We start from the raw sequence: 16,268 nt of genomic DNA, 5'->3' as shown, positions 1-16,268 counted from the left end.
TATTATGATTATAGTTATTGTGTAGGTATTTTAGACTTATTTTACATTGTTCAGGTACCCATTTCCTTTAACATTCCAACCGTACCCGCATTAACATGTCTATCGAGGTGATCACCATCGATCAAAGAACTGTCACTTACCGAGTGGTTTCCATGCCCGGAGATGGCACTTATCTTTTCCATTCTCTTTGTTACATATTGCACGGCCATATCAGGCTCACTCTTGATATCTGGAGAAACATTGTGTCTTATGTATTGAATGACTGGGACAGGTTCAAGGTGTGGACTGATGACGGTACTGGAGATAATTATTCTACACAGGAGCATTATAAGAGTGAAATGCTTAAGCCCTTCACCTATGCATCTGCATGTTAGTTGATGGCTGCCACTGAATTGTTCGGTAGTCGCTTTCAAGTGTCCCGAAATGGCCAAATATTTTACACCTTTGGACAACCGCCAATGCCTCCTAAACATCTTAGATTCACAGGTGACGATTTCAGTAGTGGACACATTGATGTTTATGAATGTTTAAACTCTCAAAAGCTGGATGTGAAGTTATCGATGAAACTGGTTGTATACTTACAACGCATGACAGATGCCAAATGTCACTTCAACACAAGTCCTACAAATACTGTCGTAATTGAAACAAACCATGAAACTCAAGCTGATTATGACAGGAGCAATCCAAGCTGTGAGATTTGAGACAAGATTACTTTTCACATGGCCAACTGTACGTTGCATGCTCAAGAGTAAGCTCAGCGCACAACTTGGTCATATTACAACCGGAGGGCCGAACTCATAATGTGGTATACAAAGAGATCCTTAACAAATAATTATTGGTATATTTTCTCTCAGTTTAGGTTTAATTTTCTTCTTAATAAAAATTTTAAGGCAGTACTTTGCCGCTGCATAGTGAGGGTATTTGATATATATATATATATATATATATATATATATATATATATATATATATATATATATATATATATGTATGTATAGATATAATATATATATATAATGTGTGTGTGTGTGTATGTATGTATATAGAGAGAGAGAGATATAGATATTAGATATATACAGTGGTGTGAAAAACTATTTGCCCCCTTCCTGATTTCTTATTCTTTTGCATGTTTGTCACACAAAATGTTTCTGATCATCAAACACATTTAACCATTAGTCAAATATAACACAAATAAACAGAAAATGCAGTTTTTTAAATGATGGTTTTTATTATTTATGGAGAAAAAAAATCCAAACCTACATGGCCCTGTGTGAAAAAGTAATTGCCCCATTGTTAAAAAATAACCTAACTGTGGTGTATCACACCTGAGTCCAATTTCCGTAGCCACCCCCAGGCCTGATTACTGCCACACCTGTTTCAATCAAGAAATCACTTAAATAGGAGCTGCCTGACACAGAGAAGTAGACCAAAAGCACCTCAAAAGCTAGACATCATGCCAAGATCCAAAGAAATTCAGGAACAAATGAGAACAGAAGTAATTGAGATCTATCAGTCTGGTAAAGGTTATAAAGCCATTTCTAAAGCTTTGGGACTCCAGCGAACCACAGTGAGAGCCATTATCCACAAATGACAAAAACATGGAACAGTGGTGAACCTTCCCTGGAGTGGCCGGCCGACCAAAATTACCCCAAGAGCGCAGAGACGACTCACCTGAGAGGTCACAAAAGACACCAGGACAACGTCTAAAGAACTGCAGCCCTCACTTGCCTCAATTAAGGTCAGTGTTCACGACTCCACCATAAAAAAAGAGACTGGGCAAAAACGGCCTGCATGGCAGATTTCCAAGACGCAAACCACTGTTAAGCAAAAGAACATTAGGGCTCGTCTCAATTTTGCTAAGAAACATCTCAATGATTGCCAAGACTTTTGGGAAAATACCTTGTGGACTGATGAGACAAAAGTTGAACTTTTGGAAGGCAAATGTCCCGTTACATCTGGCGTAAAAGGAACACAGCATTTCAGAAAAGAACATCATACCAACAGTAAAATATGGTGGTGGTAGTGTGATGGTCTGGGGTTGTTTTGCTGCTTCAGGACCTGGAAGGCTTGCTGTGATAGATGGAACCATGAATTCTACTGTCTACCAAAAAATCCTGAAGGAGAATGTCCGGCCATCTGTTCGTCAACTCAAGCTGAAGCGATCTTGGGTGCTGCAATAGGACAATGTCCCAAAACACACCAGCAAATCCACCTCTGAATGGCTGAAGTAAAAAAAAATGAAGACTTTGGAGTGGCCTAGTCAAAGTCCTGACCTGAATCCAATTGAGATGCTATGGCATGACCTTAAAAGGCGGTTCATGCTAGAAAACCCTCAAATAAAGCTGAATTACAACAATTTTGCAAAGATGAGTGGGCCAAAATTCCTCCAGAGCGCTGTAAAAGACTCATTGCAAGTTATCACAGACGCTTGATTGCAGTTATTGCTGCTAAGGGTGGCCCAACCAGTTATTAGGTTCAGGGGCAATTACTTTTTCACACAGGGCCATGTAGGTTTGGATTTTTTCTCCCTAAATAATAAAAACCATCATTTAAAAAATGCATTTTGTGTTTACTTGTGTTATATTTGACTAATGGTTAAATGTGTTTGATGATCAGAAACATTTTGTGTGACAAACATGCAAAAGAATAAGAAATCAGGAGGGGGCAAATAGTTTTTCACACCACTGTATATATACATACCTATCTACATCATATATACACACACATACATACACAAATTATATATATCTGTGTGTGTGTATGTATGTGTGTGTGTGTATATATATATATATATATATATATATATATAGATATACAGATAGATAGATAGATATAGATCTGTGTGTGTGTATGTACAGTATGTATGTGTATATATATATATATAGAGAGAGAGAGATAGATATTAGATATATATATATATACTGTATATATAATGTGTGTGTGTATGTATTTGTGTACACTGTATATATGTATATATATATATATATATCACATCAACACTCATAACAGTGACAAAAAAATTACATTGTCAATCATGTTATGTTATTATTAAAATGTTTCCTTTTCTTTTTCATTACTTCTTTAACACACTACTTCTCCGCTGCGAAGCGCATTTATTTTGCTAGTACTATAAATACTTTTGTTATAACTGTTTTAGAACTATAAAGAAAACTCCTAGATGATAAATGTGATGCTATATTTCACAATAGAAATTTGAAAATGTCTTAATAATTGTATTAAAATTATAATATTCACCAGGTTAGGTGGAGGATTGGCAATACTACACTGAACCCAGTGTGTATGTGTGTGTTCAACCTATGATGAACTGGTGCCTCATCCACTATGCTTACTGGAATAGACTCCAGCTTCCATTTGATCCTACTCAGAATACACTGGGTTTAGAAAATAGATGGCACTATTGGCTGGAATAACATCAATTAATTTTCCTGTATCCCTATCATCCAATTTGACATTGCCTATCCTGACAAAATCAGTAGCAAGACCAGCGCCATTCACAAATGGTACTATAGAGCTATTGGGCTATACAGCACACTACACACATGCCAACACCTGCTTATTCTGGACCAAAAGTGTTATTGATCGACCCAACACAACATCTTTCAGAGAAACAAATGTACAGCAGTCCAAACATATGCAAACAGGGTCTAGGTGTAAAGACATTCAGTGACTAGGACAGGATTGGAGGCCATTCTCCTACAGATGAGAAGCAGCAGTTAAGCATTTGACTTTAAAACTTTGAATTTCCATGTTGTCCACTGCTCCCTGTATTAGTCATGGATCTTGGAATTTCTCTTATTTTACCCACGAGTATGATGCCTACATGTGTTCATTGATTTCCCATACTTACCTGGTGTAATTCAGGGTCCCAGGGGCTGGAGCACATCCCAGCACCACTGAATACAGAGCAGTATGGAGGTTATTTTTAGACAAAATAAATATGCAAATAAAAGTACAGTGAAATCTGATAATGAACAATACCATAACATGCAAGTATAAATAATTAAATGTGTGACAAATATAGTTTTGTTCTTTATGTATTTATTATTTCTTCATTAATTTATTTTAGTAACATGAACACAACATGAAAGAAAAAAAAAAAACCCTCCTGTCACCTTCACTCAAATTTGACAGGGTGGGTTCTAGTGAGCACTGCTTTTTGATTGTTGAATCGGTGGTTGAGTGACGGTAAACCTTCAAGAGACACAGACACAGCAAACACTTTCGATGTAGACTCCCAACAATGAATTCAGAGTTTCTTCAATTAAAGTGGCCACTTTACACCATATATCCGGGCATGTTTTTCTTTCACTTGTATCCAATACACATAGTCACAACTTGGAGCATGTGCATAAGCCACAGGATTCACAAGTCAAGCGAGATGCATTTACAGTATTTGCAGAGCCTCAGCACCATACAGCAGGTCTAGATCAGAAGTTGTAGACTGGCACTTTCAGGACGTAGTTTAATCGGTAGGCACAAATCAAAATCAATGATGCCATATAGGGCAGGGCCAGAAGTAGTCGCTGTTGGATATCTGCATGGTAAAATCAAGTGCTCACAGCAAATCTTAAATTTAACTGTTTATGGCACACCCTCACAACACTAACCACTAACCTTACTTTACCCCTGAGCTTATGGTACATAGTAAGAACACTAACCTCTAAACCTTAACCATTTACGGTACATGCTAACCACACTAAACCTTAACTTCCATAATAAAAGTGCTAATCTACAACTGCTGGACTAGACCTGTGGTGCTGCAGTTCTGCAACTGGATTATACTGAGACAAGCAAAGAATATACGTCCACTCGGTGTATGATTCACCAGTCAAAAAACAGTCTTGGTACAGCCCAGCCTCTCAACTTTAACATGTGAAAGTGACAATTTTCATTTCAAGGCTTATTTCATGGTGCATGTGTGTCACATAAATAAATATTTATGCCCACATTTCATGTTTTTCTTAGTTATCACATTTCACTGTACTTGTATTTATTTGGGCATTTATTTATTTTATTCAAAATATAAATCCATAGGGCAGAACGCAACCTTTTCACTGCAGGGCACACACCCATAGTAACACTCACACCAGACCAATTTTAAGTTAATCAGTGATTTTAAGTGTTATCTCGCAAAAAATAAATAAATAAATAAAATCCTAGTGTAGGTTAAACTGTAAAAACTCACATTGCTCAGTTACCAGTAAATGAGTTTCCAGTGACTAAAAACAGAAAATTACCCTCTTAGTTTAAACCCCACATGGACGCATAAACCATACTAGCCACTGCAAGTCGTCTATGAGTCATTGTGGGCATACTATGAATTTTTCAACAGAATGAAATCCAACCCTGAACTGCTGTTTATGAAACTTTAAATGAACGCGTATTTCCCGTGGTTTGCGCTGCAGTACCACGTATGCGTTTTTAAAGCAAAGCTAATTCCAACATTCCAGAACGACTGCGATTTAACTTCACACTGACAAGAAAGAAAGGATGACAGAAAGTGAAATCCACCGCGAGCTACGTTGACGAAACCTTTACTTTCTTAATATTCAACTTTTAGCACAGCGCTTTTCTTTTTATGGCTACATCCCAAGTTCTCCCAAGGGTGCAAAACACCGCATACTCGTCACCTCATCCTCTACATCAAAATGCATTGTGAACAGCGATCATGCACGAGAGTGATTATTGGCAGACAGCTGTTTTAGGGGATTTAAAATGCAGCTGTACACACATTAAAGAAAAACCAACCTGCCTTCTTCCTGCTTTCCGTCCACTCGCCGAGTCAATATGGCTGCAAGGACCGGTACCACCGGGGTAGGTTACGTTTATGCCCAAAAGAATAGGACATTAAATTTAAAACTAAAACCGGACGACAGCACCCCACATCTTCGGGATAATCGCTAATAAAGAATTTGCAGTGACCAGTCATTCGTTTAGCTTATTGGTTATTTTGCCTCATCCATTATCAAAGGCATGTCGTCATTTTTCCACTAGCACCCTAAGTTTCTGAAACGTACACAGTTAAACTTTAAACGGTTTTCTCAATGTATACAAATGAAATTAAAGTACCTAGTTGACGTATGCCATTTCGAAACAAGTAAAAAATAAATACTACTAATACCTAGACTGTGTATTACTTCGAATGCCACAATTCGTGTTAGTTTGATTTTGGAGTAAATAGATTTTTTTTTTTTGTATTATGATAAACACCGCTCCAGCCACCACAACCATCGCATGCAACGCACGCACGCAACCCCCTGCTGCCGCCAATCTATTCCAATGAACAGCTTCACGTGGTTGTCTTCGTCAGTGCCCAGGAAAACTTATTAGACTAGAACTTTTTGCGTTTTATTGTAAGCATTAAGAAGTATTGTTTCTTTCGTGCCATTTGTTGTTCAGTTTTAGTTGAGGCGGTGTCTGTCCTCGCATATCGGTACAGGCATTCTGCCCAGACGACTAAGTCGTGATCGCTTCGCTCGCTCCCTTTCAGTTTCTCCTTTTCCTTGCGGCACTCGGCGAAGGTGGCAGTGTAGTGTAGTGCAGTATTCAGTGAAATCCTCGGCTGAAGATGGCTTTAGAAGAACCAGTAGCTAAAAAACCCAAGTTGGAAGAGAAAGAACTCAGGTGAACATGGAACTCTTTAAGTTCGTTGTGTGGTTGTTTCGTATGCAGGGCCGTATTTTGAGGTTGCATTCATTGTGTTCCTATTTGTCCTGTAATAAGTGTTGTCTGTATTTAATGAAACTAATTAAATGGTGAATTGTGTATATGTTGGCTAAGGTATCCATTCGTTCTGAGTTGTATCAAATGTTATTTTTCTTTGATAAGGTCACAGCGAGCAGCGCGTGTGCATGCACTCTCTCTGCTTAATATAGCAGTGTCTTTTTTTTTCTACAAAGCAAATGCTTCCCATTTTAAAGCAGGACGCCGATCTCTTCAAATCTCACAGGAGGTGTCCTGTGGCAGTGATCCAGAAGAAATCACAGCCTGGCTAGAGCATTTGACGCGAGCACGCTTGTTTATTCTAAATGCATTTAATTAGTTAACCTTACTCTGTGCGTGACTTTTAAAGCATTCGCGAGAGACGTTGTGCGAAGACTGCCATCCGGTAGGGCACGCTTTTGTCTCTCTGCTGCTCTCCCTTGCTGCTTCTGATCTAAAGTGCAACTCGGCGTCTCCACGTGTTTTTGTTGTGGAAAGGGTGCGCGCGCCAGCGTGGAGTTCAAAGTTTACCTCGGGAGGTTGGAAATTAAGTACTTGTCCTCATGATTATGTCGTATTTGAATGATAGCAATTAATAGTGTAGCGATCCGTGTGTACAATATCACCGTTCTTATTTTCTTTTTATAAGTGTTTGAATTAGACCGTGTTACTGAGGTCCCAGCAGTTTATTGCAGAATCTTCCCGTGCCCTCATTCATCAGGACTCGGATTTGTCTTTGGAAATGATCCGTTCGTGTTGCTATCCGAGGTCCTTTTCCTGACAGCTGTCGTCTCTAGTTGTACTATGATCAGATCACTGCTAAAGCCTTACAGACTATGTTTGCTTGTTTCAAGCACTGTTATGTTAACAGCAGTGGACTTCGCTCAGAGCTGCGCGAAATATCTCTTATCTCCACACATAACGCCGTGCGATATTGCGTCTGTTTCTGTAGTGAAAAGTAGCGTCCGTGCGTCTAATTGTCTTTCGAATCCGGCGGATGAAGATAAATGGGGGTAGTCCCGATGGGGCAAAGATCTTCTTGATTACTTATGGTTCATTTACAGACTGGAAAACGTGATGCAGTATACACAAATGAGATCAGACCATGCAATCACAATTTAGATGGCCAAACCCATCAAGTTTAATTAAAAATATACTTTAGAACATAAGAACCCATGAAAGATTTTGAAGAGGACAAGCCTTTAAGCCCATCATTTACTCTTCACCTAGCTATTACAGTATATCATGTGGCAGCAGTATTAACAACACTACTTGGTACCACCTATCAGTTGTGACTCGTTGTAACATTTGCTCAAATTTTACCACTTCGTTTTCATAAGAATTCCTTTTGAACGCTCTGGAATTTTTTGTCCAGCGCTGAGTACCCATCATATGACATCCCATGTGACTCTTATTCAAGACTTCATGTTTTTGGGGTTCTTCCTGTTTTTGTCTAGACCCTATAAACATTTTTTTTTTTGGTTGTGCATGCCACATCAACCAATTTCACTTTTACAAGGGGTCATAGTTACTCCTTTCACAAAACTTTGAAGTACTAGGGTGTTGTACCATTTTAGCCATTATGAATGTAGAGAAAAGCCAAGCAAAACGACACCTTTTATCTTGCATATTGTAATCTTTTTAGTTAGCCAATAAAAGGTGTCATTTTGCTTGACTTTTCTCTAGAAAACTTTGAAAAAATTAGGATCGGTAATGTAGGATGATGTTTTGCGCTGTTTTGAGTTTGCTGATCACAAATCTGGTAATTTTTTTATATTTGTTTCTTTTTCAGTGGTCCTTGCCCTTTGTAGACCTCTATGAGAGGGTGAGGAATACAACTCTCTTTTACAATTGAGACTATTTAAACTTTAAATACTGAAATCGAAGCAGTTTAATATTTCTAATATTTGATTCAGCTATGTTTGTTGCTTATTTTATACTTCTACCTCTTGAAGTAAATCATTACATTTCTTATGGACATCCCAAATTAATAGACGGTTTATGCTAATTCAGATTTTTTCATTGTGTCATTAGAAGTGGCAGAGGTGCTAAACGGTTAGTGCTGCCGTCTCACAAATCTAGTGTCCTGGGTGTAAATCCTGGTGCGCCTACAAATGTAGGGTGCAATGATTATAAAAAATGGAACGTTTTGAGAGATCAAATTAAATGAAACAATTGATTCGCAAAAAGATTTCAATCTTTTGCAATGTTGAAATCATCATATCACAGTGAAATCTAGAGTCAGAAAGCAATTGGTAAACGTTTTGAAGCCAACACATTTTCTTGATCTTTGGTCCAGTTATGTCCTCTTAAGTTTGTATACCTATATTTGTCTACATTTGATGTCTATCAATATGTATATCTCTACATCTGTTGTAGATGAAAAGAGAAGCATGTATCAAAATACCTTTTATTTCTGAGCCTTCAACCTTTTCAGGTAACTTCACCAGAGGACAAATGATTAGGCATAAGGGGAGAACACCACTTCGTGTGCAAGGATGTGTGAGTCATTAATGGAGTAGTGGCTTTAGCCTTCAGGTGGGCATAAGCAGAATTCTGGGAGATGCCTATGTTAATCTATCTCATATTTGAACCATGCCTCACCAAACTCCCATGTGTTTTTTTCGTGTTTCGTCCTGATTAGTCATTGTGGTTGAACACAATTGATTTGGAATGTTTTCTCCTGACAGCATTTTTGAAAGTAATGGATATGTGTGCCCAGTTTCTTAGATGTTAGTTTTGTGTATGTGACGGTGACCTGTCATCATTCTTTGAGGTGGTCTCACATACAGTTTACCTAAATGCTTATTCCTGGGTTGATTCCTGTTCTACAGAGGACAAATTTAGGAGGAAAGATTAAAAGAACTAAGCCTTTTCAGTTTAAGCAACAGTAGATTAAGAGGAGACATGACTGAAATGTTTAAAGTTGTGAAGGGAATTAGTATATTAGTTCAAGACTTTAAAGTTAATTCATCAAGAAGTTGAAGACACAGCTGGAAATTTAGGGGAAAATTTCGCACAGGCATTTAAGAATTTTTTATTTACACAGATCAGGTTGGGGTGCACGCACTGGTACAGCGTGTTGCTACATCCACAACACATTGAAACAGCTCAGGGCCCTGGTTGTCAGCTCCCCAGGCAGACACACGCAGTCCAGTGCCCCCCTCTGGAAATGGCCATCTATCTGTCACAGTCACATGTTACATGGGCATCCCATTGGCCTGGTCCTCAACAAGGATCCTGCAAGCTGAATCTCCCTCAGGGAATTGCACCCCCTGGCTGTAGTGCCATAAATGATTGTCCCCCACAATGCAGGTAATGTGCCTCATTTGGGACTCCGTGAGCAACCGCTCATTCGACACAAAGTCAAACTAGCGGTACCCAAGGATCCTCCGAAGAGACACGGTACTGAAGGAGTCTAGTCTTTGTTTCGAGTCACTGGATAGCATCCATGTCTTGCAACCGTATAGCAAGACAGGAAGCATCATGACTCTAAAGACTTGAACCTTTGTCTTTTTGCGTAAATATCAGGAGCGCCACACACCACTTTCCAGCGACCTCATGACCCCCATGCCCTCTACTGGAGTCTACTGACTTCATAGGAAGAGTCCCTAGAGACTTGATTGTCACTGCTGAGGTAAGTAAACCTCTTGACAAGGCAAACCCTTGCTCTGTCTCTCGAGAGCCCTGATCGGAGCCTCTGTTGAAGATCACAGCATTGTCAACAGTCAAGATCAATGAATCTTTCTTCACCAAAGGGTGCCCCACAGCCTCTGAACTCCACAACCTTGCCCAACACCCAGTCCGTGCAAGCATTCAACAGAGTAGGAGCAAGAACACACCCCTGATGAACCCCAATGCAGAGGTTCTGGCTTCACTCTGCTGAGTACCTAAAAGTACAAGCGAACACGGTGGCCATGATACCCAGCATCCTTGAGGGTATCCCGTGAAGTCTCGGCATGTCCCACAGGGCAGCTCGATCAACTGAGTTGAATGCTTTATGAAAATTGACAAAGGCTGCAAAAAAATTCTGCCGATATTCATGTTTGCGCTTCATGAGAATCTTCAGTGCCAGGGTGCAGTTGGTGGTAGACTTCATAGGTGTAAAGCCAGACTGCTTCGGCCTCTGCCAGGTGAGCAAGTGATCACGGATCCTAATGAGGATGACATTAACAAAGACCTTACCCGGCACCAAGAGCAGTGTTATTCCCCTTTAGTTGCCGTAATCCAGGCAATCATCCTTCCCTTTCCAGATATGGACAACAAGTCCTGTTTCCCAGTCTTTGGGGATGATGCCCATCTCCCAAATGGAAGCAAAGATTATTTTCAATGTCAGGAGGACAGCCTTGCCACCAGCCTGGAGAAGTTCACCCCGGATACCACAGATCCCTGCAGCCTTCCCTGCCCTCAGCTAGTTCACCACCTGTACAATCTCTTTACACAGAAAACCCTAAATGCATCAAATAAGCAGCCAAGTAGTGTGGTAGACAGTAGAACTTCAAAAGTAGACTTGATGTTATTTTAGAAGAATGAAGTGGATATTACTGGTGAGCTAGGTTGGACTGAATGGCCTGCTCTCATCTAGATTGTTCCAGTGTTCCTGATGCTAGAACATCTAAGAAATAAATAGGACTATTACATACACAGTTCTGGTATGGAATTAAAATGTTGGCATGGGCAGTTCCTCAGAGATAATGGTTTCTTTTGATATGGTATCCCTGTTTACATCCATACCTGTCCAACTGGCCACAGAGACATTACTAATGAACCTATAGGATGACATCATCCTGGTACATGAACAAAATTGTCTACTCAAGACATAATGATGTTAGTGAGTCACTGATTTACTTAAAACCCATTTGTAATTCAATGGGAAATATTGCCAACAGAAAGATGGCGCACCTATGGAATCCCCACTATCTGAACTGCTAGCACGGGGGTCCTCATTCACAGTGCTGGAGGGCCGCAGGGGCTACAGGTTTTTGTTCTAACCTGGTTGCTTAATTAGAAAGCAATTTTTGCCAATAATTTAATTTCTTAACTTGTTAGTGCTGTAACTCTGCTATGTCAGGTAATTCTCATATCCTCGATTTTCTTCTCCTTCTAAGGATATGATCCAAATGATTTGACGGTTAAAATGGAGGAGTAATTCTCAGTCCTTTACTTTTTTCTCTTTACTTTCCTTCCAATTGTTTAATTAAACACAATAGTACATGATAAATACACACTGGTGTAAATGGTATCAAGCTCAATGGAGAAATGCTGCTCTCTCTTGTCATTTTCATGTTATTGCTAATTAGGAGCCATTAATAACCGAGAATGCAGCTGTTTAACACTAAAATAAGCAATAAGGGTTTAAAATCTTAATGAGGAAGACAACTAAAGTGAAGCTGAAGTGTTACTTGAGCAATAACTGCTTCTGGTTAAACAATTGGGTTGGAGCAAAAACCTGCAGCCACTGCGGCCCTCCAGGACCGTGCTTGAGGACCCCTGTGCTAGCAGAATTAACTATGCATTGTTTTGAAACAGGTGGTGACATAATGAAGCCCTGTTTAGCACAGTCCCATGACAACTTCTTTTTGGTACAGACTTCAGAGCAGTGTTTAGAAATTCAAGTATTGCAAAGGTTTTGGAGTATTTTGAATTGTTGTTCAAATTTTCCTTCACTAGTAAGGAGTCGGTTGCCCTTTCTGTCTTGGACAGTTACTGTAGAGAAAAGTGCAGGAGTGTAATTTAGTGGGTACTTAAAAAAAAAAAAAGTAAAAAGTTAAGTTTTATACCATGAGATGATGTTCCTGTTGCTTTAGAAAAGCTTGTAGATACTTTCTCTTTAGAGATGGAGGTGTCCAAATAAAAATGTGTCTGTCTAAATCATTTGCAACAGTTAATAGAGACATATGGGCAACTACTGCTGTTTAACTTTTTGTGAGGGATTAAACGTAATACAGTGTTATACATTGCACAGTACAGATAACATTTTATTTACATGATTTTTTGGTTTCTCTCTAGTGTCCCCTTGTAGCAGATTTTGTGTACCTGCCCAGATGCTTTCTGCAGACATTGTATATAATTATTAAAATATTATAAATTATCGGGGTGGGGCGTTGGATTGCAGGGGATTGACATATGGGACAAAATCTGAAGTTAGTAATGTCAGTTTTAGAAGTGTCCACAAAATTAAATTTCTGCATTTCTCTTCACAGAAATAGAAGAAGCACTGTACTGGCAGTGTACATTTAGCTCTGTGTGCATTTTTAGCCCTTGTTTATCATGTTACCCAAAGTCCCATTCTCAGTTCCTGTCCGTATGGAGTTTGCACAGTTTTCCCTCTGTCTTTGTGGGCTTTTCTCTGGACATTTTAGTGCATACATCTTTTGGGAGGTTGGAGTATAACAAAAAGTTAATTGCCAATTCCTAATTGGCCTTGTGTGAAAGTGAATATGGTTGTGTGGATGAGTATGCCAAAAGATGTATTGGTGCCCTGTCCAGGGTAGTTTCCTGCCTGGTGACCAGTTCTGCCATGACAGGCTGTTATCCTGAGTGATCATGAATTGGTTTAAGTGGGTTTTAGAGTGTTTTGTTATTTTTTCCTGTGTCTGTTTATTGTTGGATTTCTGTTTCAGTGGGATTTCAAAAAGCTCCTTTATAGAACCTGTCATATTATTTCCTGTGTAAGGTGTAGTGGGATATTTGATTCTTTATGTTAACATGTTTTGGTGAGCTGCAGAATATCACCTCTGTTTCCATGAGGACTCTGAGCCTTAGTCTGGCAGCAGTGGGTGCAAAGTGGGGACCTGCTCCTTATGGAATGCCAGGCAAATTGTAGGGCAATCTCCTGCACATACCTTTAATTAGAGTTACCAAATGGCCTAACAGTGGAAGAAGAACCACAGAAGCAAAGCCTTATACATCAGGCAGCTAAGCTAGCATTCTTTAAAAAACATGCATTATTTTTCAGCAAATGTCTTAACTTAAGGGACCTTGGAAGATCGGGTAACATTGCTATTGTTTATGCACGTACTACTTTAGATTTGAATTACAGGCAGGTTAAGTGACTTGCCTCAGAATCACAGTGTGAGTTGGGTGGTGGGTATTGAACTGGTATCAAGCCCTCTGCTGTAGAGCCATTACACCATATTGATAAATTAATCACAATTTTTAATTCAGTTTTATTGTATAAAATCACTTTAGCTGAAAAACATACAGAGGGAAGAAACTGAATAATTTTAAACACAGTCTATTAGTCATTAATTAGAAGAGAAAAACAATCTTTATTTAATGTAGTACCCTTGTTTGGTGAATGTTCCAAGGGTCTTTACAGGCACTGTTTTTTGTTTTCTAATAATTAAGATTTGTATAGTACATTTCCCCTCTATTCTGTGTAGTTATTTTACAGTAGTTTTTAAGATATTGCTTTGCCTCAACAGAAGATCTGGTGTGGTTGACCAATGTATGTTATTGGTAAGCTCCATATGATTCCCTGCCTATGAACCTTCTCCGGGTCAGGGCTGCATGAGCTCACAGTAGAAGTGGCTAAAGGATGGGAATCACAGGTCTGTAGCAGTGTATTGTACACTAATACCCAAACCCACTCTGGAATAGTTAAGACTTGTTAATAAAATTCAAGCAAATGTAGAACATTCAAACTGGAGTTCAAAATATTGTGAGGTTGGCACCGTCGTCATGCTTTCAACAGTTTAATTTGCATTGTACTACAATTTTCAGTGCAAGATCTAGAAAAACCTGAAATTAATTATCGAGAACCTTGGCTACTTTAGCACATTAAAAAAATAAAAAGCTTTTATGATATCTTGGAGTTGAGTTGTGTTGAACTAAATATAGTTACTAATGACTGAATGAAAGGAAATCTATATTGTGCATATTTTTATTTGTAATCATAGACACCAGTTAAGCTTTTATGAGTTGTATCATTTAATAAACTACAGTATTAAAGTAACTCATCACTTATTCAAATACAATCCACCTTCTGTTTGAAGTTTTTGCCTTTTGTACTATAGCACATAGTAGCAAGCATATAGGGATGGGCAATTTATATCAGTTCATAAGTTAAATTCAGTATATTTCAAGCAAAGGAAAAAAGTCATCAGTCTTTTACAATACTCATCTTGGAGAGCTCGTTTTTACTGAAAGCTGATGTTTTAGACAGTACCATTTATCATCTATCTGTTGTATACCTTTCAGTTTAATTCTTAATGGCATGAACTGAAATCCTGTTGTAAATAGTTTAAAGGGGGGACCACATGCTGAAACAGAGTAGTGGCTAGTTTTTGTAAATGAAATAACTGGTTCTGTGAATATTTCTTATTAGCTTATTTCTGCCTTGGACAACCCCTTGCAATGTGAACTGGAGCTGTTTTATGCTACCTGCTTCATGGTACACATCTTGATGGAAGAGCTGTAAATTAGACAAAACTGCCCTAATGTGTTTAAAGTCACTTTTTTTTTTCAATGGACTTTTGAAGCAAATGATGTCTCAAGTACGAAGTATTTTCGCTGAGCAAGTACAAAAGGCTCACACACAGCATTCAGATGTTATGCAGCCTTTAGCTTATAAGGCACATGATGCTATTACAAGGAACATCACATTTTTGTCTAATATATGTTTGTGGTCATTATGTTTTAAAATGAATGTTTTTGGTTTAACTTCTAGTGCTCTGCAGCTGGAACTTAAATATGATTCATTATGTTAGACGTGGGCTGGAGTTTAAAAAAAAAAAAGTTTTAAACTCTTGTCTTCAATCAAGTAAGTTTTGGTTAAGATTTTTGTTACTTCATTTTATTATTTAGTTTTTTGATTCAGTAGTATAAAGAAAGGACAAATAAGTGTTCAGAATGACCCATGCACAAGTATTTATCCCCCTCAGTGTTTTGTTGCATTGCATCCTGGAATTGCAATGGATGTTTGGGGAGTTAACACCATTTGATTTACACAATATATCTACCACTTTGAAGGTGCAAAGTATTTTTTATTGTGACACAAACAATAATCAGGACCAAAAAAACCAGACATCATGAGTGTACTTAAGTTTTCACCGTACCCAAAATCAATACTTTGTAAAAATCTATACTTTATAGAGGCACCTTTTGCTGCAATTCCAGCTGCAAGTCTCTTATGGAAGGTGTATTTGCTTAGCACATCTAGCCACTGGGATTTTCACCCATTCCTCAAGGCAAAACTGCCCCAGCTCCTTCAGGTTAAATGAGCTGTGCTGGTGTACAGCAATCTTCAGGTCACGCCATGGATGCCACTGTGGGAATGGTGTTCTGGGGATGATAGGAAATGTTGGGTTTTTACCACATAAGGCATTTCTTGTGATGGACAAAACATTCAATTTTAGTCTCATCTGATCAGAGAACCTTCTCCAATGTGTTTGGAGAGTTTCCCACATGCTGTTGGGTAAACATTAAATGTGTTTTCTATTTTTCTTTAAGCAGTGGCTTTTTGTGGCCACTCTTCAATAAAGCCCCTCTCTATGGAGTGTGTGTCTTAAAGTGGTCCTGTGGACAGATACTCCCATTTCCGC

General features: G+C 38.8%; 1 protein-coding gene across 2 annotated transcripts in view; it reads left to right on the top strand.

Moving 5' to 3' along the window:
• The first annotated feature begins 5,698 nt into the window (after positions 1-5,698).
• The window catches only part of LOC120541666 (adenosine kinase-like), a 562,677-nt gene continuing 552,107 nt past the window's right edge, over positions 5,699-16,268 (top strand). The window contains exon 1 of one of the 2 annotated variants that reach the window (XM_039773555.1): positions 5,699-5,835. Coding sequence is in view for 1 of the 2 variants with exons in the window: in XM_039773528.1 (XP_039629462.1) it covers positions 6,590-6,645 (56 nt within the window). In the remaining variant the exon portion in view is untranslated. Of the gene's footprint in view, positions 5,836-6,329; positions 6,646-16,268 lie in introns of those variants that run through there. The other variant, XM_039773528.1, reaches the window with a different exon arrangement.

The sequence above is a fragment of the Polypterus senegalus genome, chromosome 1 (genome assembly GCF_016835505.1).
Source record: "Polypterus senegalus isolate Bchr_013 chromosome 1, ASM1683550v1, whole genome shotgun sequence".
Lineage (NCBI taxonomy): Eukaryota > Metazoa > Chordata > Cladistia > Polypteriformes > Polypteridae > Polypterus > Polypterus senegalus.
This window is presented reverse-complemented; position numbering and strand designations above follow the sequence as displayed.